General features: G+C 34.7%; 1 protein-coding gene across 3 annotated transcripts in view; it reads left to right on the top strand.

Annotated features, from left to right (window-relative positions):
• The window catches only part of FAM184A (family with sequence similarity 184 member A), a gene marked incomplete at its 5' end in the record, with an annotated part of 116312 nt that overhangs the window by 78507 nt on the left and 11502 nt on the right, over positions 1 to 26303 (top strand). For 2 of the 3 annotated variants that reach the window (XM_080806860.1, XM_080806861.1), the window contains 4 exons: positions 12328 to 12540; positions 17605 to 17758; positions 21670 to 21797; positions 23483 to 23667. In XM_080806860.1, coding sequence (XP_080662986.1) covers positions 12328 to 12540; positions 17605 to 17758; positions 21670 to 21797; positions 23483 to 23667 — 680 coding nt within the window. Of the gene's footprint in view, positions 1 to 12327; positions 12541 to 17604; positions 17759 to 21669; positions 21798 to 23482; positions 23668 to 24108; positions 24256 to 26303 lie in introns of all 3 variants that reach the window. The other variant, XM_080806859.1, reaches the window with a different exon arrangement.

Raw genomic sequence — 26303 nt, forward strand, 5'->3', positions numbered from 1 at the left:
ATTCTGCTACCTCCATCTCTTAACTCTTAAATTAAGTTTGATGTTAGGAAGGAAGGAATTCTCTTTAGAAATTGCATTTGTACCTGCTGAAAGAAGATGATATGTACATCAGTTTTTATGTTTGTTTTAAAAGAATAACAATAATACTTTTTTTTTCTTAAAGATTTTATGTATTTATTTGACAGAGAGAGAAATCACAAGTAGGCAGGGAGAGAGAGGGGGCAAGCAGGCTCCCTGCCGAGCAGAGAGCCCGACGCGGGGCTCGATTCCAGGACCCTGAGATCATGACCCGAGCAGAAGGCAGAGGCTTAACCCACTGAGCCACCCAGGTGCCCCCAACAATAATACTTTTTAATGGAAGAATAGATGCATTCGGAGGTAAAGGGATTAGAAAGTAAGCTGGAATAATCAGCTCTTCCCAGCTAACTTAAAGACCTTGACAGAGCCCTGAGCAGTGACTGGAGATCAATGAAGCTGACCTCCAGTTCTGAATCATCTCTGTAGAAATTAGGAGAGCAGGAAACCATGTAGAACAAACATCAGAGATCCAGCCTCAGCCCTGGGAAAAGAGATGACTGGAGTAAGGAAAAGAGAAGTCAAAGAAAAAGCAGAAAGACTGAGGGGAAATGATATATGGAGAAAGAGAGAAAGTGGCTAGAACAGAGAGTGGGAATTGCAGATAGGACCCCAGAAAATGTGGAATGGAATTAAAGTCTACTAAAAACCAGCCAACATCCATTATTCTTCATACTTCCGTTCTTGGATTCAAAGTTAATATGCAGTGTTTTCCTCAGTAAATATGGAAGCTTGTTTTTAAATTATCTACAGTCAAAAAAATTTAATGATACTATTTTACTTTAACTGTATTTTATCTTCTTTTATCAGATTTAATATTGTTAGAGTTCCTGCTCTTGAGATTTTCCCCCAAGATTAACAGCACTAAATTGTTTTCTAAATTTATTTGCAAATCTAAAAATCTAAAAAATTTTCCTTTTTTAGAATAAGTTTATCCAGTTCTTAAATTGGTACCTTTAGGAGAAGAGAGTGAAGAGATAGAACAGTGATATCTACACTGGCTTTAAAAAGAGATGCTTAAAATACTGGGGAATTATTAATGTGTACTAAGTATATATCTGTTCTGCAAAATACTGTAGGTAACAGTTTGTGCCTTCAGAAGTAGTATGACCCAGGGGCACCTGGGTGGCTCAGTGGGTTAAAGCCTCTGCTTTCGGCTTAGGTCATGATCCCAGGGTCCTGGGATCGAGCCCCACATCGGGCTCTCTGCTCAGCAGGGACCCTGCTTCCCCTCTCTCTCTGCCTGCCTCTCTGCCTACTTGTGATCTCTGTCTGTCAAATAAATAAATAAAATCTTTAAAAAAAAAAAAAAAGTAGTAATACCCAGAACACACCTGAAAAATACCTACAAACATTTAGATAGCATTGTAGTAACAAATCAACTTAGCATATTCCTAATTTCAAATGACAAAATACTAAAAAAAAGCATTGGGGATCTGAAAGGGTTCACTGGGTATATGATTATAAAGTTATTTGAGAAAAGCATTAAGAATTATCTAACATATTAGTTTGTCTTCACCTTAATTTCATTTATTATATGCCTGTTATTACTAGTTTAGTTTAAATATTGAACAATTATTCATGAATTTTTTTGTCTTTAGGAGAATTATTTAAATTGTGATTTTTCACTTCTAAAACTTAGGTTTGTTGGTTACTTTTCTGTAGATATTAGGAAACCTTGTAATTAATATTTTAAAAAGACTACATCATTTGCTTTAAGAAATTACCATATTATAGGGGCACCTGGGTGGCTCAGTCATTAAGCGGTTGCCTTTAGCTCAGGTCATGATCCCAAGGTACTGGGATTGAGCCCCACATCGGGCTCCCTGCTCGGTGGGAAGCCTGCTTCTCCCTCTCTCACTCCCACTCCTCTCTTGCTATGTCTGTCTCTTTCAAATAGATAAACAAAATCTTTTTAAAAATTACCATATTATATATTAAATATTGAATTTTAGAACATTTTATTAAGCTTTAACATATTTTACCTTAATTGCAGTGTAAGATCAGTGTAATATTATTTCAAGGAAATTAAAAATTTAATAAATGACATTTCTTGTGTTAGTAATGAGAATTTTATTCTGTTGACATTTGATGGCATCTGACATTTGTCAAAAATTTAGTGCTTCCGATTTGACATACAGTGTGCTAAACCAATAATGGAGTCATAATGATCTCTGCCTTTTCATTGCTTATAATCTAGAAAGGAAGGCAAATAGAAATAATAGTTTGACACATTAACTCATTACAACTGTGGTACACAGCGTGTGTACCCTGGGGATCTAACACAGTATGAGAACTTGGGGAAGGTTTCTTTGACTGTGGGATCCTTTACCTAGGACCTGAAAGAGAAGCAGGAGTCAGGCCAAGAAGAGAAGGAGATAGCATTCTGAGCAGAAGGGGACATATGTGCAAGGCCTTCAGGCAGCCCAGCCCCCAAATACCTTTGCTTAGAGAGCAGAGAGCCACGAGGTTGGGGAGGTAGGCAGACTGGATCACTTGGGGTTTTGCTGAGACTTGGTCTAAGAGCAGTGAGGAGCTATTGAAAGATTTTAATCAGGAGTGTGAAATATTCAAATGTTACAATTTTAGAACTCTGGTTACAGTATGGAGAATAGACTATACTGGGACAAGTTAGGTGCCATTCAATGAATATTTTTCCCTCTAGGCAATCTTTGTTCAGATTATTTTCTGGATAAATATTTAGTATATTTGGTATACTCATTAGTTCATTTCTCTGAGAATACATTTCTAAGCCTTAAAATCTATTGGCCTTGTCTACAGAATTTCTACATGATACCGATGTATGTATTTTTTCTAAATAACTTTTTTTCTTTTTAACTGAAATTTTCCCTTTGCTGCTTCTGTTACTATGGGGGAGAGGAAAAGTAAGGTAGGGAGCAGCAAAAACTAAATAAAAGTCTGTATCATTCATGTAGTCTTGAAATAAGCCTTTATTGACCTATTTACTTTTTGCCACATACCATTAGGCACTTTGGATACAAACTCTGAATAAGATATAGTTTTTGTTCTCTAAAAGCTGGTAATTCAATGGATTTCAATATGTATATACTGATATGTTTACAAATTGCAAACATGTAAAACCCTGTGCTATTTTCTAAATGAATAAACTCAAGTTTAGAACAGTGAGATGACTCCTAAGAGCATAGTTTCTTCCAAACAAAGCTCTAAATTTCTAATTAAGTGCAGCAACTTTTTTAGTTAGCTTTCTAACTTATGTGAAAGTCTGATTATATTCATCCTTCAAGAAAAATCCTGAAACACATTCAGTAAGCCTTCTATGTTGAGGTATCTGAGCGCTGTCAGTTGAAGAGGATGTGCTGAGGCCCTTTTCACTCATCTCAGAAACTGACAAGCTTAAGATGTTTTGAAACAAATTGACTATTATATAGGGCATTGGTTTTTACTAACATGGATCTTGCTCATATAGAATGCTTGCCAAATAATATTTTTGCATTCAGATTTTTAGTTCAGCAAGTATTCTTTCAACTTAGGGGATCCCATCTAGAGTTGTGACATACATACCATCCAAATGTTAGTGACTTCCAAAGTTAAATCTCTAGCCTTGACATCTTCACCTGAACTCAGAATCACATGGCTGGTTAATAGGCATCTCAAATTCTGCATGTCTGACTCAAATACTGATTCCTAGTCACCATCCCCCAACCCATCATCTTCACTTCTTGGCACTGCTTGTTTTACCAAAACAAAAACTGAAGAATCATCCTTGATTTCTCTCTTTCCTTTCTCTCTCATGTAATCCTTCAATCCTGTTTATTCCGCCTCCAAAACACCCCAGCTTCATCTGCCTCCATCGCCCATAGTAAACAGTAGGCCAAGACACCATTTTCATAGTCTCCCTTCACTTTTCTTCATAGCACTCAAAGTAATCTTTTATGAATGATCAGATCTTGCCATTCCCCTCCTTAAAATGCTCTCAAGGTACTTCATTGAATTAAGGCTTTTTGTTTTCATGGACCTTTAAGACCATGAGCCATCTGGCCCCTGCAAAAATCACCCATCTCATATCATCATCCTCACAAACCTTCCTCCCCAACACACACACACACACACACACATACACACACACACACACACACACACACACACACGTACATCCACTCACTCCCAGCTCACTTCTACCTCAAGGTCTTTGTGCTAGCAAATCCATTTGCCTGGATACACTTTACCCAGGATCATCACATTTTGTGGCTGGCTTTTTCATTGATTCCAAGTTGAAATGTCACTTCTTCCAACAGATGTTTTCTTACGATTAACCCAGTATCACTTCTAGTCATTTTTCTATCAAAGCAATCTTTTTTTCCATCATAGTTTTTATCAACTATTTCTTTATTTTTTAATTGTTTTTTGTATATTTGTTTTATTGTCTTATTCAACTTTCTGTATCACTCTGTATCTACTTAAGATATTTCCTGCAATTTAGTAGTACTCCAATAAAGATCTTCCTAAATGAAAAAAATCTTACTTCATTTATATATTAACCAATAAGGGTCATGACCCCATAGTGCTAGTGCATTTCCCCACTGCCACAGCCAGGTCTGTGATGTGAGTCACCCCAGGTCACCACTCAAGGACCGTTCCTTTTGGTTTAGCTATTTCCATAGCTTGTAACAGTGAGTTGATGGAGGCAGTGCCCCTGTGAGTTTAGATTCCAATTGTTCTAATATACTTCTGTTGTTTTAAATCTAAGATCTAGAATTCCTAAGGGAAGACCTGGCATGCCACTTTATGATCTGTCATATTAACCTAGTTTCATCAGTTAGTTCAGGAATCCTAAGTAACACACATATTTTTGTCTGATGGTACCTTACTTAAAGAATGAAAAATAAAATCTGCTTCATAAGTAAATGCCATACATTTTAAATTAACTTCTAGTATGAGGACATCAGTTCTGAGAAATACAAAGAGGTAAAACAAAAACAAAAAAACACAACTAAAAATCCCTTAGGTTTTCATAAATTTTGCGAAGTCTGGAGAAGTGTTTTATTAGTATATAAAGAATATTAAGTATGAGAAAGCGTAAAGAGAAAGTACATAGAATTAATACAACTAATATATATAAAAGAAAAAGTGTATGTATATATAAAATGTACATTATGCATTACATAATTTTATGTAGTATATATGAGAAACTTTAAATTGAGCACTTTTAGAATAACTAGGTAGAAATTAATCTTTTCTCTCAAATTATATAACTAGTATACTATATCCTAAGTTACATCTTATATTAGTCTAAATTATTAGTAAAAAATTATTTACCAGATAACAAGTTTTAGTTTCTAACACACCAAGGAATAATCACATTATGAAAAAAAGGATTATTTTCTGTCTGAAAGTTTGATTAATGTCCAAAGCAAAAACTATTTCACAGGAACTTTTCTACTTAAATTACTAATATAGCTTTAAAATACTATTTTCTATTTTTGGGAAGAAAAAAAAAAAAAGAGGCAATTAAAAGTGAAATCACATTTCCCCCCATATTTGGGGAAAGAGAGGGTGTGGGTTTTCCCAGTTGTTTTATAACACTCAAAATTGCAATGAACTTCTGAAAAATAAACCCAGAACATAAATAATTTTGCCAAATATATCCTAGAAAATAGGATTATAGAGGCATCTCTTCTTTCTTTCCCCCAAGTATAAAATCAGAGTATTATTAAATATTCATATATTTTTAATGATTAAATATTTTTGGCCTCCAAATTATGCAGACAATCAAGTTAGTGTTTGAGTTCTCATCTGCTCATTTCTCTTGAGAAATCTATCATGAGCATACTATATCAGTACTAAGGATAAAGCTTTAGATTTCTGGGAGCAACTTTGAACATTAATATTTCTTCTAGATCCTTCAATAACCATTATCTTTTCAACTGAACTCTGATTTATATGTACTGGTCTTCAGTATTTTGCATAGGTAAGTCTGCCATCCCACAAACATCAGCTACTGTTTTAAGGGACTACAGATAATTTAGATTGTGTGTCTTAATTTTTTTTTGTCTAATTCCTTTCTCGGAACTGTTTTCAATTTATTTTTTCTTGAGCATATTATAAATAATGTCCTGTGTTGTACTCTCCCTTTTATATCCCTCTTTCTTTCACTTAGTTGATTTCTGAATGTTTCCCTTTATTCCTTTGATTTTTTTTCTTCCTAGCGGCACTCTCTGGGTGAAGCTTTGCATAAATCTATCAACAATGTAAGTGAGCGACACTTACAATTTGTACACAAGGGCATGTTGCACTTTTGATTTTGCATAAATATCATCACTGCTTTAAAGCTTTAACTTATGATATAAAAAATACACTTCTGCATTCAGTAAGTCATGTTTTGTATATGGGTTACAAAAGCTTTCAGCCATTCGTTTGTGTATGCCCATACATCTACCACATTGTATTAATGAGTATATTTTTATTATAGAGCCAAGCAAGATTTTACCTCTCATGAATAAAAATTCATTATTTAAATGTTTACTTTAAAAATATTTTTTGAAAACTATAAACTAGTTGAATGTTGTAACAATGCAAATGTACATTTGCTTTTCTTTTGTTGAACTATTTTTTAAGAAAGTAGTATCAAACAGGTGTTAGTTGAGAAGATTCATGTGATTTCCCAACATAATTTACATTTTGAGTTGTAACTATTAAGAGATTTAAGTGAAATGAAGCAAATCCCTTTTCTATGAATTGGCAAAGCTATTGTCCTTAAATATGTAGAAATTAAGCTTCAAAGTAATATTCCAATGTAAACACGCATTTAAAATTTTTCATATGCAATATGAAGAGAGAAAATGAGATTTTTTTTTAACAAAGGAAGAGAGGAAAGTTTTTTGGTTTTTTTTTTTTAAAGATTTTATTTATTTATTTGACAGAGATTACAGGTAGACGGAGAGGCAGGCAGAGAGAGAGAAGGGGAAGCAGGCTCCCCGCTGAGCAGAGAGCCCGATGTGGGGCTCGATCCCGGGACCCCAGGATCATGACCTGAGCTGAAGGCAGAGGCTTAACCCACTGAGCCACCCAGGCGCCCCGAGATTTATTTTTACCATACCCAAAGCTGTTCTTTAAAAATAACAGAGCTGAACATCCTTGAATATTTTTCTTGATATCCAGGGGCAGAGGTCTGCAAACATTTTCTGTCAAGGGCCAGATGGTACTTACTTTTGGCAGTGTGGGCCGCACGGTTTCTCTGGCAGCTACTGACTCTGCTGTTGTAGGATGAAAGTGGCCATAGACAATATGCAAGTGAATCTGGGTGGCCATGTTCCAGTAGCAATTTACAAAAACAGACTACAGTTTGCCAACTCCTGTCTTAGGAGAATCAAAGCTTGAGTTGGGAGATGTTATGGAGTGAAACTATTTTGTCATACCTTTCTAAATTCTTTCTACTATACAAGAAAACATTTTATCTACTTTTAATATTAAACCTTGTTTTCTGTGTAAAAAATAATTAGAAATACATGAACAAAGGGGTACCTGGCTGTCTCCATCAGTGGGGCATGGGATTCTTGATCTTGAGGTTGTGAGTTCGAGGCCCACACTGGGTGGAGAGATTACTTAAAAAAATAAAATCTTTAAAAAATAAATACATGAATACATTTAACACCATTTAAAAATATATTTAAAAATAAGCAGCAAAGATATTTCAATGTTGGTGACATAAGGCTACATTTAGAAATTCACATATTAAAAAAAAGAAATTCACATATAGTAACAATTTGGGCATGATCACTATATTAAACCAGAACCACTGTATATAAACCATATGTACTAATTGGAGTAGGAGTAAGAATCTAAATAAGGTTATTATCAGAATTAATTGTATTTCAGAATACTTGTGACAACATAGTTACATTTTCTTAAATAGTTATAAATGAGTAGTTATAAATGAAAAAACAACCTTAAATTGAAGTTAATTGTTAGTAACTAGAATGGGAACACCTAGAATCATCTCTTACAAAAAAAGTAAAAGGAGTTGGTGACACAATGAAATCCCCATTAATTAATTTCCTTTTGTAACATAGTCACTGAGGATCGGTTCTTCTACTCTGTCATCATCCAAACTAAATACCATCTTGTCAGTGTTGTTGAGCAGGGTGAGCATCTCCCCACCCCTTCCACACATTCTTTCCCAGCCTTCCATGCAAGTTTTCTGTTACAGACTGTCTTGTTCTAAAAAACAAGTGGTTATGGATACCTTTGTCCTTTATAAAAGTTTTCTAATTTTTTTCAACGAAGAATGAAGGGGTGAGTGGGAACATATTACCAAAATAGCTTACAGACATTAAGTAGGCATTGTTGTGGTTCTTAATTGATAAACTCACTTCATAGGTTTTCTTAGAAAAATACCAAGAAATTATGAACAATTCAGAATTTTCTCAGAATGGTCATAATTACCCTACACTTAAATTTATTTTCTTAGCTAGACTCTTTAAAAATAGCAAATTAGTGGTTCAAAAGGGGGAAAAAGGAATAAAAATATTCAGGGACCTTCAAACATTTTACGTGAACATTTATCTAAGTTGTTGATATAGTAATAAATTATCTTTACTGTCCTCCAAGCCTCTGTTAGTGGTTTTTAATGTTGCCTTATATATTTGAAAGTATTGAACTGAATATCATATGGTTAGACTTTCTAAGAATTTGCGTTGACCTTTCTTGTCAAAAATGATAAATATTTTGGCTTAACGTAATTCCATGTCCCATGTTGACATCCTGTCAGATCCAGTAACTCAGATTTGATTCATTGTCTATTTTGAGGGTGTTTTTTCATGCACCACTGTGAAGGGACAGAATCCTTGTGAAACTGACTGTAGGAAATAGGTAAAGCTTTCCTTTCTCTACAAAAATGTATCCATATGTTTTTAATTTTAATTTTCATCTTTTTGAAAATTTTACAACACTATTTTCAAAAAGACATCAGTGTTTTACAGAGTGGCAATTACTTTTGGCCTTTAAAATTATTTACAAAGTACCTCATATCTGTCAATCAGTAGAATATGTTATAAAATTTATATTAAACACCTGTGGTAAGAATTTTTAAAAGAGGACTAAAATTCTTTTTTGAAATAAAGATTCTTCTGGTTTATTTAAAACCAACAAAATAAAAAACATTAACATTTAAAATTAGAACAAATGTATAGAAACTAATACATATACTACGTACTTTGAACATATAATTTGAACAACCATTTTCATTTAGTCAGCAAATCCCTTTCTATAATTTTGTAAGAAAAGTACTGACCAAGATTGCCCAAACTATTTGACACATAGTCTATTTTTGTTCTCTTTTATTCGAATTAATGAAGTTGTATATTAATATGTATTTCCATAAAATATACTAAATTCAGCTGCTTAAATTACAGCTATAAAACATTAGTTCATTTTACATTGCTTTGCTCATTATTTCTGTTTTAAAGTGCCATGTAATTTTCATGTTGAATAAAGGCTGACTATTTAATGCAGTGCTACTAATTTATTTATAAAGTGAACAAAGAAGTTTTGATGCTGTATTGCATGATAAAGGCTTTCTGCATATACTTCATGTAATGGGCTTGAGCATGAATCCAGAGATTTTAGATAGCCTTAATATTATTTTGGTGTGCTTTCAAAGTTAAGAATACAGAATATCTAAACTAAGTATATTTGAACACTACATTGCATGATAATGTCTTTTTGCATGTGTTTTATCCAGCATAGTTGCAAAGATTAATCTTATATCCTAAAATGAAAAAATATACTTTGGAATTCTTTCACGGTAAAGTATATTAAGTATAAAATATTAAGTAAAATATTTAAGGATATTTTATTTAAGCTAGAGAGGTTTGAAAGTGTGCTTTGATTTTCAATATATAACTATACAACTATAGTACCTCATTTTAAATGTTGTATTTCTTCATAACTTTCATCCTTAAATAGTTAAAGTGTGAGTCACTTGTAGTCAGATTAACATATAAGAGCTCTTTTTTATTATTATTAACACATATTATTTGTTTCAGGGGTACAGGTCTGTGAGTCATCAGTCTTACACAGTTCACAGCACTCCCCATAGCACATACCCTCCCCGGTGTCCATCACCCAGCCACCCCACCTCTCCCACCCCCTTTCCACTCCAGCAACCCTCAGTTTGTTTCCTGAGATTATGAGTCCTCTGTGGTTTATCTCCCTCTTTGGTTTCTTCTTGTTTCATTTTTCCTCTCTTCCCCTATGATCCTCAGCCTTTGCTCAAATTCCACAAATGCAGTGAATTTTTGAAGTGGGTATTGCAGCAGATACACTGCTATGAACTGACTGGCTTATCCCTCAGTGCACACTTAACTAGAGTACTGGACCCAGGGCTACTACTAGTGCATCTAGCACTGTGTGCAAATTGGAGAAACATGCCCCTTCCCTTTTGAGTCGATGCAAATGCGTGTCAGGGTAGACAGCTTCATGAGCAGTTTGTTCACTGGCTGAATTTTAGTCCCTACTTAGCCAGGGGCCAATTAGTAGCTTTGACAATATCAGTCATTATTCTACATGTAACATAGTCTTTTCCTGATGTTCCCATATATGTTTTTTAAAAGTTTTCACCACAGACAAAGCAGTCACATGGGTCCCCATGCTGGGTCTGTGACAAGGGTTGAACTTGGGAAGAGAGTAGGGTAGGCAGGTGCCTTTTCTATTTCAAGAACCAGCTAGCTGGGAAGAAAATGACTCTACCAATTACACATTAGTGTTCACAAACACACATTTTTTTTGCCCTTTACCCTTTTATGATTTACTTTTTCTTTCTGGGTTGTTCTTAATATTCATTTCATTCTGATTTTCCTTGCATAAAATGGTAAGTCACATAGTATTATTTGTCTTAGTCTTCCAGCTGTACAGATATGACCTTAATTGTTGCTGTAATATTGTCCTTATTTTTCCTTCTTGTTTTTTGCATCTGTGGTGATTCTCCCCCTTTTTCTTACCCAGACCCTTTCTCCTTTGTGAAACATCTGAAGCATCCTATATCTGCCTTCCATCAATCAAAAAATCTTTTCCCCTTTACATATACTCACTTTATAAGTATCCTTTCTCCCTTAGCCTTCTTGGCCATAGAAACTGTTTTACTTGTGTATAAACATGTATCTTAAATTACTGACTGGAACACATTTGACAACTTTTATCTGCTTCTCCTATGTCCTCCTTAGCTTCAGACTTCTATTAGAATATGGTTGAGTAATCTAATTCCAAGTTACAGTTTCCTGTTTATGAGAAGAGAAATAGATAAAATTAAATGGTTATATCAAATGTATACGTGAAATATACACACACACACACACACACACACACATACATATACAAGTGTTTCATATTTTGATTCTGCATATTCACATAATATGCAGACATTTTAAGGGTGATGTCTGTGTACAAAAGGAGTAACAGATTAGTTTTCCTTAGTTAAAGAAAAGTACCTCTCATTGCGAGGCTATAAATAGAGGATTTGGGGATGTTTGTGGTTTTTAAAAAAGCTTGAAGGTTTGCAGATACTTTGAATTAAATCAGAATTCAAAAGTGAAAATACTTTTTGTTTACATAAGGATTCTAAGTTATAAATGGATAAATCTGTTAAAGAGTAATTTTTAAATTCCCAAATAATCTTAGTTAATATTTATTGAGCATTTACTACATGTCAGGGGCCATTCTAAGTGAACTATGTGTATAGTAACACTCTTCAACTCAAGCAGCCTGGTGAAATATTAATAGAGCAAGTGGCAGAGCTAGGATTTTAACTCAGAGCCCACATTCTTAACTACTCAACCTTACTTACCACCTCACAAATAAGCAGTTTAGCTTTTTATACTGTCTCTTTGAGGTAACCATAACCTAATAAATACATTAACATTTGTTGTCCCGTTTTTATTTCATATTATAAATTTTTATTGCAATGTAACATAAGGTGTTCATTGTAACAAATAGGTGTATTCCTAAACATGGGCTACAGTGTTCTTTAGAGAGTCCACAAACTTAATACCACTAAAACAGTCTATATTTTAGGATAATTACTAAAGATCGATTTTAAAGTGGTGATACCTAAATATTAAGTGTCTATGAAATATTTTTAAACATTTTAAGTGGATACTTATTTAAGGCAATTATTTTACCGTAGTTAATATTTTGACATGCTTTTTTCCCTTAGACTGGCAGTTTGTGAAATATGCCTTATACTTATTCTTCATTGTGTACCATTCTGTGGCATAGATTTCCTTGCTGAAACAGAACCTGGAGATGCAGCTTTCCCAGTCTCAGACTTCTTTGCAGCAACTGCAAGCCCAGTTTACACAAGAACGACAACGACTTACACAAGAGCTTGAAGAGTTAGAGGAACAACATCAACAGAGACATAAATCTTTAAAAGAAGCACATGTCCTTGCATTTCAAACTATGGAAGAAGAAAAAGAAAAGGAACAAAGAGTAAGTTTAATATGATATATGTTCAAGGGTAATCCAACAGCCTAATAATTACCAGCCTTCAAATTCTTAAGAATTCATTTTTTGCCTCCAAATTATATATTGCTTTATTTCATTGTGTTTTCTAGAATCTGACTTCTTCTGGGGGTCAGAATGATTAAACATACACACCAGTTACACAGTTAAAATAAGGCCAACATTTTATTTCTGTTTCCCAACATAATGCTGAGTTCATGATGAGACTAATACACCATCTGCTTTGTCATATAGTTAACAGCGGTTAAATAAATATAGCATGGTCCTACTGAGCTGTAACCACAGTAATCACTTAGTATAATTTTGAACTTTTATAATAGTTTTTCATCAAGTTTTTAATTTTCCTCTTTCAGGCTGGATCTACAAAAGACACTTACATAATCCAGGATTTATTTTTTTTTAATACTGCATTTTTTTCCTTACACTTCTTCCCCCTTATATACAAAATTCACAATGAAATTAAATTTGGAGACATTTTTAAAATGATACCTTTCCCTATATACAGCCCCAAAGGCTATGTGAAAAGCAGTGATACGGACAGATCATGCAAAAGAGATTTAAATCAAATAGAGACATTATTGGGGTAATTAAATTGTATGCTAGAATCTCCCCATATCCATTATTTCCTTCTTATGAAAACACTAGTTTGACATAATCTTAGTGTAATTAATTTTGGTTCAGTTTCTTTCTTTATACCATATTTTTCAGTTTCTTCTAAGGACCTTGTGATAATTAAAATAAATATTTGATAGAAAAATGAAGTTTTACTAACAATGATTTTCACCATATGTAGCTGTTACTGATATAGATTGCTCTTAATCCTTTATTTGGGTGTGGAACAATTTTAAGAACTGGTAGGCTATAAAGAAATTGTTAAAACAAAAAAGTCATATTCCTTTAAAAACCATTAATTTGCCTATACAGTAAGTTGTAGTCTCTCAGTCTGGTCCAGAAAGTTAAGGAAGTTTCTTTAGTCAAAATTAGGCCTTATTTCCATTATCCCTGATAAGTATAGGTACAAAAACTGTTAACAAATTATTAATGAAGCAAATTCTACAATACACTGAAAAAAATCTGAACATCATGATCACATGGGTTTTATTCCAGGGATATAAGGATGGTTCAATATCTGCAAATCAGAGTAATTACTACATTAATAAATGAAGGATAAAAATCACATGATCATCTCAATAGACGCAGAGAAAGCATTTGACAAAATCCAGCATTCATTTATGATAACTCAATAAAATTAGTATAGATGGAACATGCCTCAATGTAATAAAGGCCATATGTGACAAACCCACAGCTATCCTCATACTTAGCAAAAAGCTTTTTCTTTAAGACCAAGAATAAAACAAGGAAGCCCACTCTTGCCACTTTTATTCATTATAGTATTGGAAGTCCTAGCCACAGCAATTGGATAAGAAAAAGAAATAAATGGCATCCAGATTGATAAAGAAAAAGTAAAACTATCACAATTTGCAGATGACATGATATTTTATACAGAAAACCCATCATGTCAAAAAGAGAAAAGATAAGAATCATGATCATTTCAGTAGATGCTAGAAAAGCATTTGACAAAGTATAACACTGATTCACAATAAAATCTTCAACAAAGTTAGAGGAGACCTACCTCAACATAATAAAGGCTGTACATAGAAAAACCCACTGCTAATATCATCCAAAATGGGGAAAAACAGAGCCTTTCCCCTAAGGTCTGGAATAAGACAAAGATGTCCGCTCTCACCACTTTTATTCAGCATAGTCCTGAAGTCCTAGCCACAGCAGTCTGGTAACAAAAAGAAGTAAAAGACATCCAAATTGGGAAGAAAGAAGTAAAACTTTCACTATTTGCAGAGGATATGATTTGATATATATGATACTGTATAGAGAAAACCTGAATGACTCCACCAAAAAACTGCTAGAACCGACAAATGAATTCAGTGAAGTCATGGGATACAAAATTAATATGCAGAAATCTGTTGATTTCCATACACTAATCACAAAACAGAAGAACGTGAAATTAAGAAAACAATCCCATTTAAAATTGCACCAAAAATAATAAGATACCTAGAAATAAACCAGACCAAAGAGGTGAAAGACCTATACTCTGAAAACGTTAAAACACTGAGGAAAGAATTGAAGATGACACAAAGAAATGGAAAAACATTCCATGCTCATGGGTAGGAAGAACAAATAATGCTAAAATAGCTATACCACCCAAAGCAAAGTACACATTTCATGCAGTCCCTATCAAATACCAACAGCATTTTTCACAGAGCTAGAACAAACAATCCTAAAATTTGTCTGGAACCACAAAAGACCCTGAATAGCCAAAGCATTCTTAAAAAAGAAAAGCAAAGCTGGAGGCATCACAATTCCAGACTTCAAGTTATATTACAAAGCTGTGGTGATCAGAACATTTCACTGTTAGCACAAAAAAAGACACACAGATGAATGGAACAGAATAGAAAATCCAGAAATAAATCCACAGTTATATGGTCAATTAATCTTTGAGAAAGCAGGAAAGAATATCCAATGGGAAAATGTCTCTGCAACAAGTGATATTGGGAAAACTAGACCACTTCCTTACACCATATACAAAAATAAATTCAAAGTGAATTAAAGACCTAAATGTTAGACCTGAAACCATAAAAATCCTAAAAGAGAGCACAAGCAGTAATTTCTCTGATATTGGCCATAGCAACTTTTTTCTAGCTAGGTTCCTTTTAGGCAAGGATACAAAAGCAAAAATAAATTCTTGAGTCTGCATCAAAAAAGGAAGCTTCTGCACAATGAAGGAAATACTGAATAGGAGAAGATATCTGCAGATGACATATCTGACAAAAGGTTTATGTTCAAAATATATAAAGAACTTACATAAATCAACACCCAAAAAAACAAATAATCCAATTAAAAATGGGCAGGAAACATGCACAGGCATTTCTCCGTGGATGACACACAAATGTCCAACATACCCATGGAAAGATGTTCAACATCACTTATCACTAGGGAAATGCAAACCAAAACTAGAATGAGATATCCCCTAACACCTATCAGAATAGCTAAAATCAGTGACACAGAAAACAATAGGCGTTGGCAAGAATGTGGAGAAAAGCCTCTTGCACTGGTGGTAGGCATGTAAACTGGTGCAGCCACTATGGAAAACAGTATGGAGTTTCCTCAAGAAGTTAAAAATAGAACTACTCTATGATCCAGCAGTTGCACTATTGCGTATTTACCCAAAGAATACAAAAACTAATTCAAAGGGATACATGGAGCCCTACATTTATAGCAGCATTATTTAAAATAACCAAGATATGGAAGCAGCCTAAGTGTCTATCGATAGATGAATGGATAACGAAGCTGTGGAATCTGAGTGATGCACTGTTACTCAGCCATTAAAAAGAAGTGAAATCTGCCATTTGTGACAACATGGATGTACCTAGGGGCTATTAAGTGAAATAAGTTAGAGAAAGGCAAATACTGCATTATTTCACTTATATGTAGAAAATTTTAAAAGCAAAACAAACGAACAAACAAAATCTAAACAGACTTATGAATACAGAGAACAAGCTGGTGGTTGCCAGAGGGGAGGAGGTGGGGGGATGGGCAAAAAAGGTGACAGGAATTAAGAGGTACAAACTTCTAGTTATAAGACAAGATATGGGGATGTAGTCAATAATATTGTAATAACTTTGCATGGTGATGGATGGTAACTAGACTTACCATGGTGATTATTTCCTAGTGTTCATCAGTGTTGAATCACTATGTTGTATAGCTGAACCTAATATTTTATGTCAACTGTTCTTCAGTATGGACCATAAACACACAATAAGCTCTCAATGGTAAATAACCTATTCATTGATAACATTTGTGAATTAGAACACATCAGCTCTTGTGTCAGTACTTTAATTTTATATATTCAGTCTCTTTGAAACCTGAATCCTGTTTCAAAAGAAATCAGAACCTGCAATTTTATTGTCATTAGGTAGCCAAGCTAACATCTAAACTAAAAGCCCTTTATATTGCTATATTTGAAGAAACTTAGGCTTTATTTTTCAGAAATAAAACACTTTAGAAATAGTGAGCATTAGTAGCCAAATATTAATTTATAAAACAGTATTTTAGAGTAATGGTTAAAGAAATATAACCCTATCTTTCTCAGAAACCTGTCATGTTGCTGATTATGCTAAGAAAAACCCTTCCTGGCACAGATTAGTCTCTAAATTTGAAGTACCCTGAGCTCTGTTTTTTTCCTGTGACCACACACCTTCTCTTAGTCTCAGCGACATGCGGTATGTTTCCTCTGGTCAGTCTTGTAGAACTAATCACATGAGACGTTTGTTTACTTTTCCAGTTACCTACTTTCACACCTTTGCTTCTGTTTGTAAATGCCTATAGAAAGGTGCTACAAAACATTTGATAAGGTTGCAGTTGTAAAAGCCATCGCCATCTCATCACCATCTCTTTCTGATCAACAGATCTTTTCTTATCAATGCCCCTCTCCTCTCCTTTTTCCTAAGTTTGTGCACACAGAGAAATTATGCATTAATTTAGGTGGCTTACCCACCTCGGGTAACTTCAGACAATGACTTTATTTGAAAAGGAACCTAGGTAAGGGGCCCACCCATATCCCAATTCAGACATGCTATATTGAATTAAACTGATTTCATAAGGCTTGTTCTACTGAAGTGACCCTACTAATTTATTTTCTAAAGGCCATTATCTTTTATCTAATTTTCCTGAAAATGAATTACAAATGCCTTTTCTTAAGGCATTTCTTTTAGTCTGAGGGTTGCTGGGGTGGGGGGAGGGATAGGGTGGCTGGGTTATGAACATTGGGGAAGATATGTACTGTGGTGAGTGCTGTGAATTGTGTAATACTGATGATTCACAGACCTGTACCCCTGAAACAAATAAAACATTATATGTTAATTAAAAAAAAATGTTAATAACTGAGTTTTAGTAATTTTTTATTTTGTTTGCATTTCCTTCCTGAATAATTTGAGTATGTTTCTCCTGTTTTAGGCTCTTGAAAATCATTTACAACAAAAACATTCTGCAGAGCTTCAGTCATTAAAAGATGCACACAGAGAATCAATGGAGGGCTTCCGGATAGAAATGGAACAGGAACTTCAGACTCTTCGGTTTGAATTAGAAGATGAAGGAAAGGCTATGCTTGGTATTTTGAAAGGATTATAATCTTGTCATATTTATTTGCATGTTCTACTTTAAAACTCAGTATGAAATCACAGCTTTTTTTAATTTTTGAAACACCAAAATGAATATCTAAGTGTTTTGTATATTTGAAGTTACCAGATGAAGAGGTGAGTGTGGAGGGAGTATGGAGGAGTAGAATGGATAGAACAGAAACAGTGAGGTGAGGTCCCCTCAACTTTCCCCATACTCTGGCTGTGTAAGCAACACTCACTGGTGCTTCTACCTACCCTAAGGGACTAAACGGAGTCAGGACATTCAGACCTTCCATTCTCTAGTGACTGAAAGGAGTAAATAGGCATGGAGCCACATGTCCTTAGACTTGATGGTCGTATGGGTATTCTCCACTTCAGGATTTTGTTTTTAGAAGAAAACTCATGTTCCGGTCTGACTTTTTGTCTAGGTATTTTTCAGATATTTCTTTAATGGGATTTTAATCTTTGAAGTAATCAAATCACTGCCCTTTTTATAAGGAGATCAGTTGAGATTTGAAGGAAAACTGCATATGTATTTAAAGAGTTGTTTTGGTGTTGTTCAAGAACTTTTTATTCCTACCATCTCATTTTCCTTTTGTTTGTTTTTTTTCCCCTAATTCTCTTAAGAGTTTTTATTGTATGTTGTCACATTTCAGTGGTGTACCCTTTCCAAGTAGGAATTGGAAATAAAAAAGACAAAGTGTTGTGGATACTTTGGGCCCCAAAAGGAAAACCATTTGACCCAGTTCATTGTCTCTACTGTTGCTGGGAGCCCTAGGCCAAGTCATCAGAGCTCTCTCCTTTTCCTCCTTTACAAGCCACTGAGATAGCTAGGGTGAAAATCATAGTGAGACTATCATACATTTGTGGGATACCTCTTTACATGCTACAGAAACTGCTAAGCAAAAAAGAATTAAAAAATGAACTGCTGCTCTATCTTTATAAAGAAGCAGCTTATAGTCAAATGTAGAGGTAGTCTATAAAATTCTTGTCCATGGGAAGCACAGACTTTCCACAGCTGTGTGAGGAGAAGTAAAACAGGCCCAGTGTTAGCACTATTGTTTAGTCCACTGAAACTTGATTTCAATGCCTCTTTACAGGCAAAAGGACTTTTTATGATTTTTTTTAAATTAAAGTTTACTTTGAGATAGTCATAGATTCATATCAGCTTGTAAGAGATAATACAAAGAGAAACTCTGAGCCCTTTATCCATTTTCCCGAAAACTATAGTTCTTATCACTACCAGAATATTGACACTGACATTATCAAGGCATAGAATACTTCCATTACTGTGTTGATCCCTGTTGCCCATTTATAGCAACATCCACTTCCCTTTCCTCCCCACCTTTATTCCTGGTAACCATTAATCTGTTGTCCATTTCTGTATCTTTGTCATTTAAAAAGTGTTATTAAATGTAATAGCGTGTAACCTTTTGGAGATCGCTTTTTTTCACTCAGCATAATTCCCTAGAGATTGGTCCAGGTTGTTGTATGTATCAGCAGTTTGTCCCTTTTTATTGCTGAAGGACAGTTGCTGTCCTTCACCCACTGAAGGACATCTGGTGTTTCCAGTTTTGTGTAAGTGTAAATTTTCATTTCTCTGGGATAAATGCCCAGGAGTGGAGTTGCTGGGTCATATGATGATTGTAGGCTTAGTTGTTGTTTTTTTAAGAAACTGCCCGACTATTTTCCAGAATGGCTGTACCATTTTACATCCTCACCAGCAGTGAATGAGTGACAGTTTTCTTCCACATCTTCACCAGCATTTGATGTCACTGTGTTGTGTATTTTACTCTGCATTTCTCTAATGGCTAATGATGTTGAACATGTTTTCATGTGTTTATTTGCCATCTGTATATATTTTCTCAGTGGATTGTTTATAAAAACTGTTGAGTTTTGAGAGTTCTTCATGTATTCTGGATACTTAGTCCTTTGTCAGGATCCTTCAGGTCTAATTTTGCCCCCATTATTCCATTGAAATTACCCTCCCTGAGGTCACCATTGAACTTCAAAATTCCACTGCACTCCCACTTTTCTGTTCCCTACTCTTTAATCTCATGTGCTAGTCCTGTTTCCCATGCATCTGTTAAATATTGCAGTTTCCCAGGATTTAGTTCCCAGCGCTCCGGTCCATTTTTTGGTTTTCAGGCTTTTCCTGGTTGTTTGGATTCACAGCTATGGCTTTTAAGTACCATCTGTTTTGCTAGTGACTCCAAATATGTATTTAAGACCAAACTGCTTTCCTTGTGAATTAGATTTCTGTTTCTTATGGCATATTAGGAAGTTAGATATTCTAATTTTACATTTTTAAATATTAGCTTACCATCTCCCTCAGGTCCAAAATGTGTTGCCATTCCTATGGCTCCCATTTTAATTTAGAGTATTACTGTTTACCCAGTTGCCCAACCCAGAAAGATAGAAGATGCGTTTAACTTCTTTTCTTCTGCTGCCACATCCTGTTAGTTCCTTCACTTAGATATTCCCTATATCTGTTCTCTCTTCTTGAGTCCTTTTGTCATACGCAGTTCATGGTCATATCATTTTTCACCTGGGTTATTACCACAACCTTTTCATTGATCTTTTTCCTGCAGTTCACCCTCCAGACTCCCATCTGGCTAATCTTTGTTAAGACTCAAATCTCACCATTGGACTTCCCAACTTTAAATCTTTCAGTGACTCCCGTGTCCTACCTCAGTGCCTGTCAAGTTTTTCCAAAGAAGTAGCCCTTAACACCAGGGAGACTGAACCTACATGGAGGTCTCAGGAAGAGCCTAACATGACTAGCTCCAAGCACAGCATTTCTTTGAAGTTGTCTAATGTTTTAGCTTTAAAATGTACAATTTGCCTTTTATTCACATCTCTTTTGTATTAACGTGAAAGTAATGGCTTTCCTCAAAATCTTCAAGTATAATTCATATTTCAGAAGATGATCATGTGTACTCTAAAATTCCCTCAGATGTACTGCCACATATATCCCAGATTGAGAACCATGAACTCAAAGTCAACAGCATTTTGTGCTAAAACTCTCTCAGACTGGGCTCCATTTTCTTTCTACTCTGACCACGTGCTCTGTGGGCACCCAGCATACCAATCTTTTTACAGTTTACCTCGTAGATTTGGTTTTCTGCTTTTGCATATGTTATCCCTTCCTCATTAATGCTTTTCTCTTTCTCCACTTGGGAGAAACCTTACTCAAGTGATTTAGAGTGAGTTACTGTGATAGTTCCTTTGTGATAGCATTCCCAATTTCCTTCTCCTAGGACATCTGGATTCTTCTACCACTGTGCTTTCATTATAGCTAATATTCATCTCTGCTATTCCACTTAATTCCTGGCATGATGCCTTTCCCTCTAACCTGTGCAGTTATTAGGACAGGGTTATATTTTGTTCTCCCTTCGTGTAATACCTGGCATGCAATAAATGTGGATTGTATCAAATAATCTCAAATTCAAATAAAACTCATGACTTACAAATCAAAGCATTCACCAGCCAGTGTTTAACATCTTTCAGAACTATGTGGAAGAATTCTTACCTGGGTGGGAAGGTGCTTCCTAAATGAACATATATTACAGTACTGTTCAGTTCCAAAATGTTAGTATTCCAATAGTGAATGAGAAAAGTTAAAAAAAAAAAATTTGTCTCCTTTTACACCTTACTGGCAAATCAAAAGCCTATATGAAACACCTTGATCCATTTGAGCAGTTGAAAATTTTCTTATCCTTACCAAAACTAGATGACCTTTAAATTCATGATATTCTGTGATAGTCTAGGATATCTAAATGGGCATACACAAGTGTCCTAATTTAAAAAAATAATATTCTGTGACTTCTATAATTTTTATGTGAAGTATCAATAATATTTCTAAAATACATGGACAGTTTTTATTCCCCTTGTATTCCAGCTTCCTTACGTTCAGAATTAAACCATCAACATGCAGCTGCAATTGATTTGTTACGGCATAGTCATCATCAAGAATTGGCAGCTGCTAAAATGGAATTAGAGCGAAGCATAGACATCAGCAGAAGACAGGTAAAGGAGGACATTCTGTTATGTGATAATTCCTTAAATGTGAATAGATTTGAATGTTGACAGTTTTCTGAAAATTATTTTGTAATAACTAGTATTTTCACTAGTTATTATTTAACATCTATATTGAAGAGTCTTATTTTTAAAGGGAAATTGATAACTTGACTTTAGCATATTGGTCATAAAATTCATTTTATTTTATGAATTTTTAATTGAATATTTTGAGTTTTACTTGCATTTTGAGAAAGTGGATGGAATATAAATAATATGAAGAGTGAAGACAGGGGCGCCTGGGTGGCTCAGTGGGTTAAGCCGCTGCCTTCAGCTCGGGTCATGATCTCAGGGTCCTGGGATTGAGCCCCGCATCGGGCTCTCTGCTCAGCGGGGAGCCTGCTTCCCTTCCTCTCTCTCTGCCTGCCTCTCTGACTACTTGTGATCTCTCTCTGTCAAATAAATAAATAAAAGCTTTAAAAAAAAAAAAAAGAGTGAAGACAGAACACTATGAAACAGCATCGTATATAGAACTTTCCAAGATGATATTTCTGTTTCCAAGATGATGTTCTATTTCTGTTCTATCCACTATGGTAGTCACTGGCCACATGGCCATATGTCTAGTGTGACTATGTGTCTGGTTTTGTTTAATTTTTAAATAATTTAAACTTGAATTTAAATAGTCATACTGGATAGCATAACTATAGAGGTAGCAGGTGCTCAAGAAAAAAGATAACTGGTATTTCCATATCACTTTAACACAGGTACTGCTTATGCTTTTTAAACTTTACTCTTTGGCCAAGTGTACTTCCTTCAGTTAGAGAGTTTATGATCTTAAATGTCTGGATGGATGGATGGATTTCTAGGCATAGTGCAATGAAGGCCCTCATTTGTTAGACTTAAAACTTTGACTTTGTTAGTCTTTAGCTATATTAAATGATCGGCTCAAATTTTCTCTTCATTGCTATGAAGTTTTAAATGAGGCACTTTATAACCATGGAGGGAAGTTTTATTTTCTCCCAACTAGGCCAACACTGGAATTGATAATGTGTAGATAGACATTGTAGAAAATGGTAACTTCTAGGAAAACGGAAGGGAGCTTATCTTTCAGACAAGGTAACTGCTACATCAACACTAAGCAGAAAGTCTGCTTCCTGAGCCATAGGATGTGTGTGTGTGTGTGTGTGTGTGTTGGCCTAGCCTCCATGATGCAGGGCCTTTTTAAATGGAGGGACAATGGTGCCAGCATTTTATTGTAAGCCCATATAACTTGGTGAGTGTGTAGGGGCCCTGCATTCTAATATCAGCTCTGTTGTTCATTATAAATCAACCTTGGACAGACATCTCTTGGGTATTTGTTTCCTCATCTGTAAAGTGTGTAGGAGATGTGCTTTTATGGTCTTTTGGGCTTCTTGTCACCCTGATATTATCCATATAAACTGTATCCGTATAAACACTTCTTACAGATGGGAAGAGAAGAGGCCTTTAGGTTTTATTTTAGCACTTTGGTTTTAAAGCAGTGTCATTACATTTGGCATTCCAGTATGTCATTTTCTTTCCCTTAGATAAATGCAGAAAGCAAATATTAGGAAACTTTTAAGAATTATTTGTAGGGCTTCTGGCTTGCTCTGTCAGTAGAGCATGTGACTCTTAATCTGCATAGAGGTTACTTAAAAGAAATTATTTGTACTTTGCAGAGTAAGGAACATATGTGTAGAATAACAGATCTACAAGAGGAATTAAGGCACAGAGAGCATCACATCTCAGACTTGGATAAGGAGGTGCAGCACCTTCATGAAAACATAAGTGCCCTAACCAAAGAACTGGAATTTAAGGGGAAAGAAATTCTCAGAATACGAAGTGAATCTAACCAACAGATGAGGTATGCCATTAATTACAATAGAAGGAATATACAGCATTATCTAAAAGACTGTTTTATGTATAGTAGTTAGAAATACAAGCCTATTTTTATGACTAGACTGTCTTCTAGTAGATATTGAAGACCACTTACTTTTTTTCTTGACTGCTATAATTTAGAACATAGATGAAGTGTTTGTATTTTGAACAATGTGTATGCATTCAGTAACTTTGGAAATTGTATTATTAACTAAACTCTTTATAAAATAGAATTTAAAAAGCATTAAAGGAGACAACTTTAACAAGCTAGAAGATTAGAGCAAGTAAGTAAGTAACTTACTTTAGGCTGTTTCCATTAATTTTCTATATATTATACCTAAAACCATTTCAAATTTGGTAGAGTATAGAAAGTTTTGAAAGCTTGACCTCAGAATAACATATTCTTAACTAAAAATAAATTAAACAGGTTGCATGAACAAGATTTAAACAAGAGACTTGAAAAAGAGCTGGATGTCATGACAGCAGACCATCTCAGAGAGAAAAATATCATGCGGGCAGATTTTAATAAGACTAACGAGCTACTCAAGGAAATAAATGCAGCTTTACAAGTGTCGTAAGTCATATTGTATTAAAGAAAATTCATATGTGGGAAATAAACTGAGGAGACTGTGTCTAACCTCAGATTAGCTACTCTTTTAAATCTAATTGATACTTTAAAAAGAAAACTTAAGTGCTGTATTACAGATGGTAATTGTAATGTGATATTTTCATTAACGAGGATAAGGCAGTTGAGTGGCTCTCAGCTGCCACGGCTGCAGTTCCACTAGGACAAGCCTTGCCTAAAGCCTGTCCCTCAGAATCATGAGCTGTTAACGCTATGCTGAAAACTCTATAGATGTCCGTTGTATAATGTTAAGGAAAAAGAGCATATTGTGGCCAATAGGAATATTATGATCCTATACATACACTAATAATACATGTTTTATATACAAATAATCAAAAGAGCTTAAAAAACAAATACAAAATTGTAATGATAGTACTTCCCTCTAGGAAGTAGATTACACCGTATTAGAGGTGGGGAAGAGCAAAGTCTTCCTTTTTATTTTTTATACTCTATATAGATATTGTTGGAGTTCCTACAAACAAGCATTTAATTTTGATTTTAAAAATTAATGAAAATAAAACATCAGAAATAGTTATTCATATATAGTAACTCCAATATTGTTAAAACCAAGATTTCTAATTATTGCTTAATGTTTTAAGGAAGTATTTAACAGCCCCTCTCTTTCCTACACACTGTTAACAGCCACTGTGCAAATAGCATTCACTCCCATCTCTGAGACCTGAACTCTAGTTCAACTTAAATGATCTCAGAATTAGTCTATTCTAAGCTGCTGCTGCAAATGATTTATTCAGCTTTAATCTCTCTTCTTCTAACCAGTTAAAAAAGCTGCATAAAAATATACAGATATCTCCACATACTTCAGTAAAGTCAAAATAGTGACTAATCCCATTAACCTTAGTCTCCAAGTAAAACTTAAAACTCCTAGTGTCACTGTGCCTTATCCTCCCATGTCAGCCACACCGACCTCAGTTTCCTTCTAAGATTCTGTATTTACAGCCTAGAATAATCTATGTCATTACTACCTGATTACCTTCCCCCAATCTCAAACTTCTCTTCTCCCAATCTCAAACTCATCTTCTCACATTTTACCCATTTAACTAATTAAGCCTCATAGTAAATCTTGTTACATATATGTAGTATATATACCCACACTCACTTAAGCTGAAACAAAAAACAGACACCCCCTACCATGCTCCCCTCACCTTGCTCCCCCAGCCCCGAGTGGTTGGCGTTTACTTCAGCAGCTCCTGAAGTGAGATACCCTCTCCTGGATACACACAGAATTTTCACATTAATAGGCACTCGAATGTTTCCTGAATGAATTTTTTTGAGGATTCCCTATTGCATGTACCACTTCATGACATTACACTTGAAATGTTGAGGAGACTCATGAGATCATTTTCCCAGTCAAAGTGATTCTTTAGTGTTTGGTGTTTGGGAGGTAATTTTTAAATACTTTTGAGCCACAGTAAGTGCTCATAATCTTGGGCATTTTGCAAAAATTAGTTAGAATAAACCCTACTGTTTACTTTCCCTTTTCTTGGCCTCATTGGACAGAGGCTGAAGTCCTGGCATCCTCCTCTTCACAGTCTGAAAAAACATGCTCACAAAAAGAATAACCTCTGTCTGTCCATGTGTCCTGTCTCCTAAGGAATGTTAATTTACAAAGATTAAAGTTTGTTTCTACTTTATTCTGTTTTATGTGGTTTTACACATTATGAATTTTCAGTAGATAACAAATTACTTTTTTATATTGTGATTTTTTTTAATGATCAAAGAACTAATATTATTCATGAGTCAAATATTTTATCTGCTTTTCTAGATCTACCATTTGTTTTATGCTAGGTTAGATTAGGTCCATGCTAACTGACTGTATTTCTTTTTTCAACAGAAAACTACCACTATCATATAACTATTCTTTAGCTTAGGTATTTATTCTTTTAGTTGAAGCCAAACATACATACCAATGTATTTGGACCAGCGCTGTCCAGTAGATTTTCTATGGTAATGAAAATGTCCTATATTTGGTTAGTACA

This window comes from Martes martes (genome assembly GCF_963455335.1).
Source record: "Martes martes genome assembly, chromosome: 6".
Lineage (NCBI taxonomy): Eukaryota > Metazoa > Chordata > Mammalia > Carnivora > Mustelidae > Martes > Martes martes.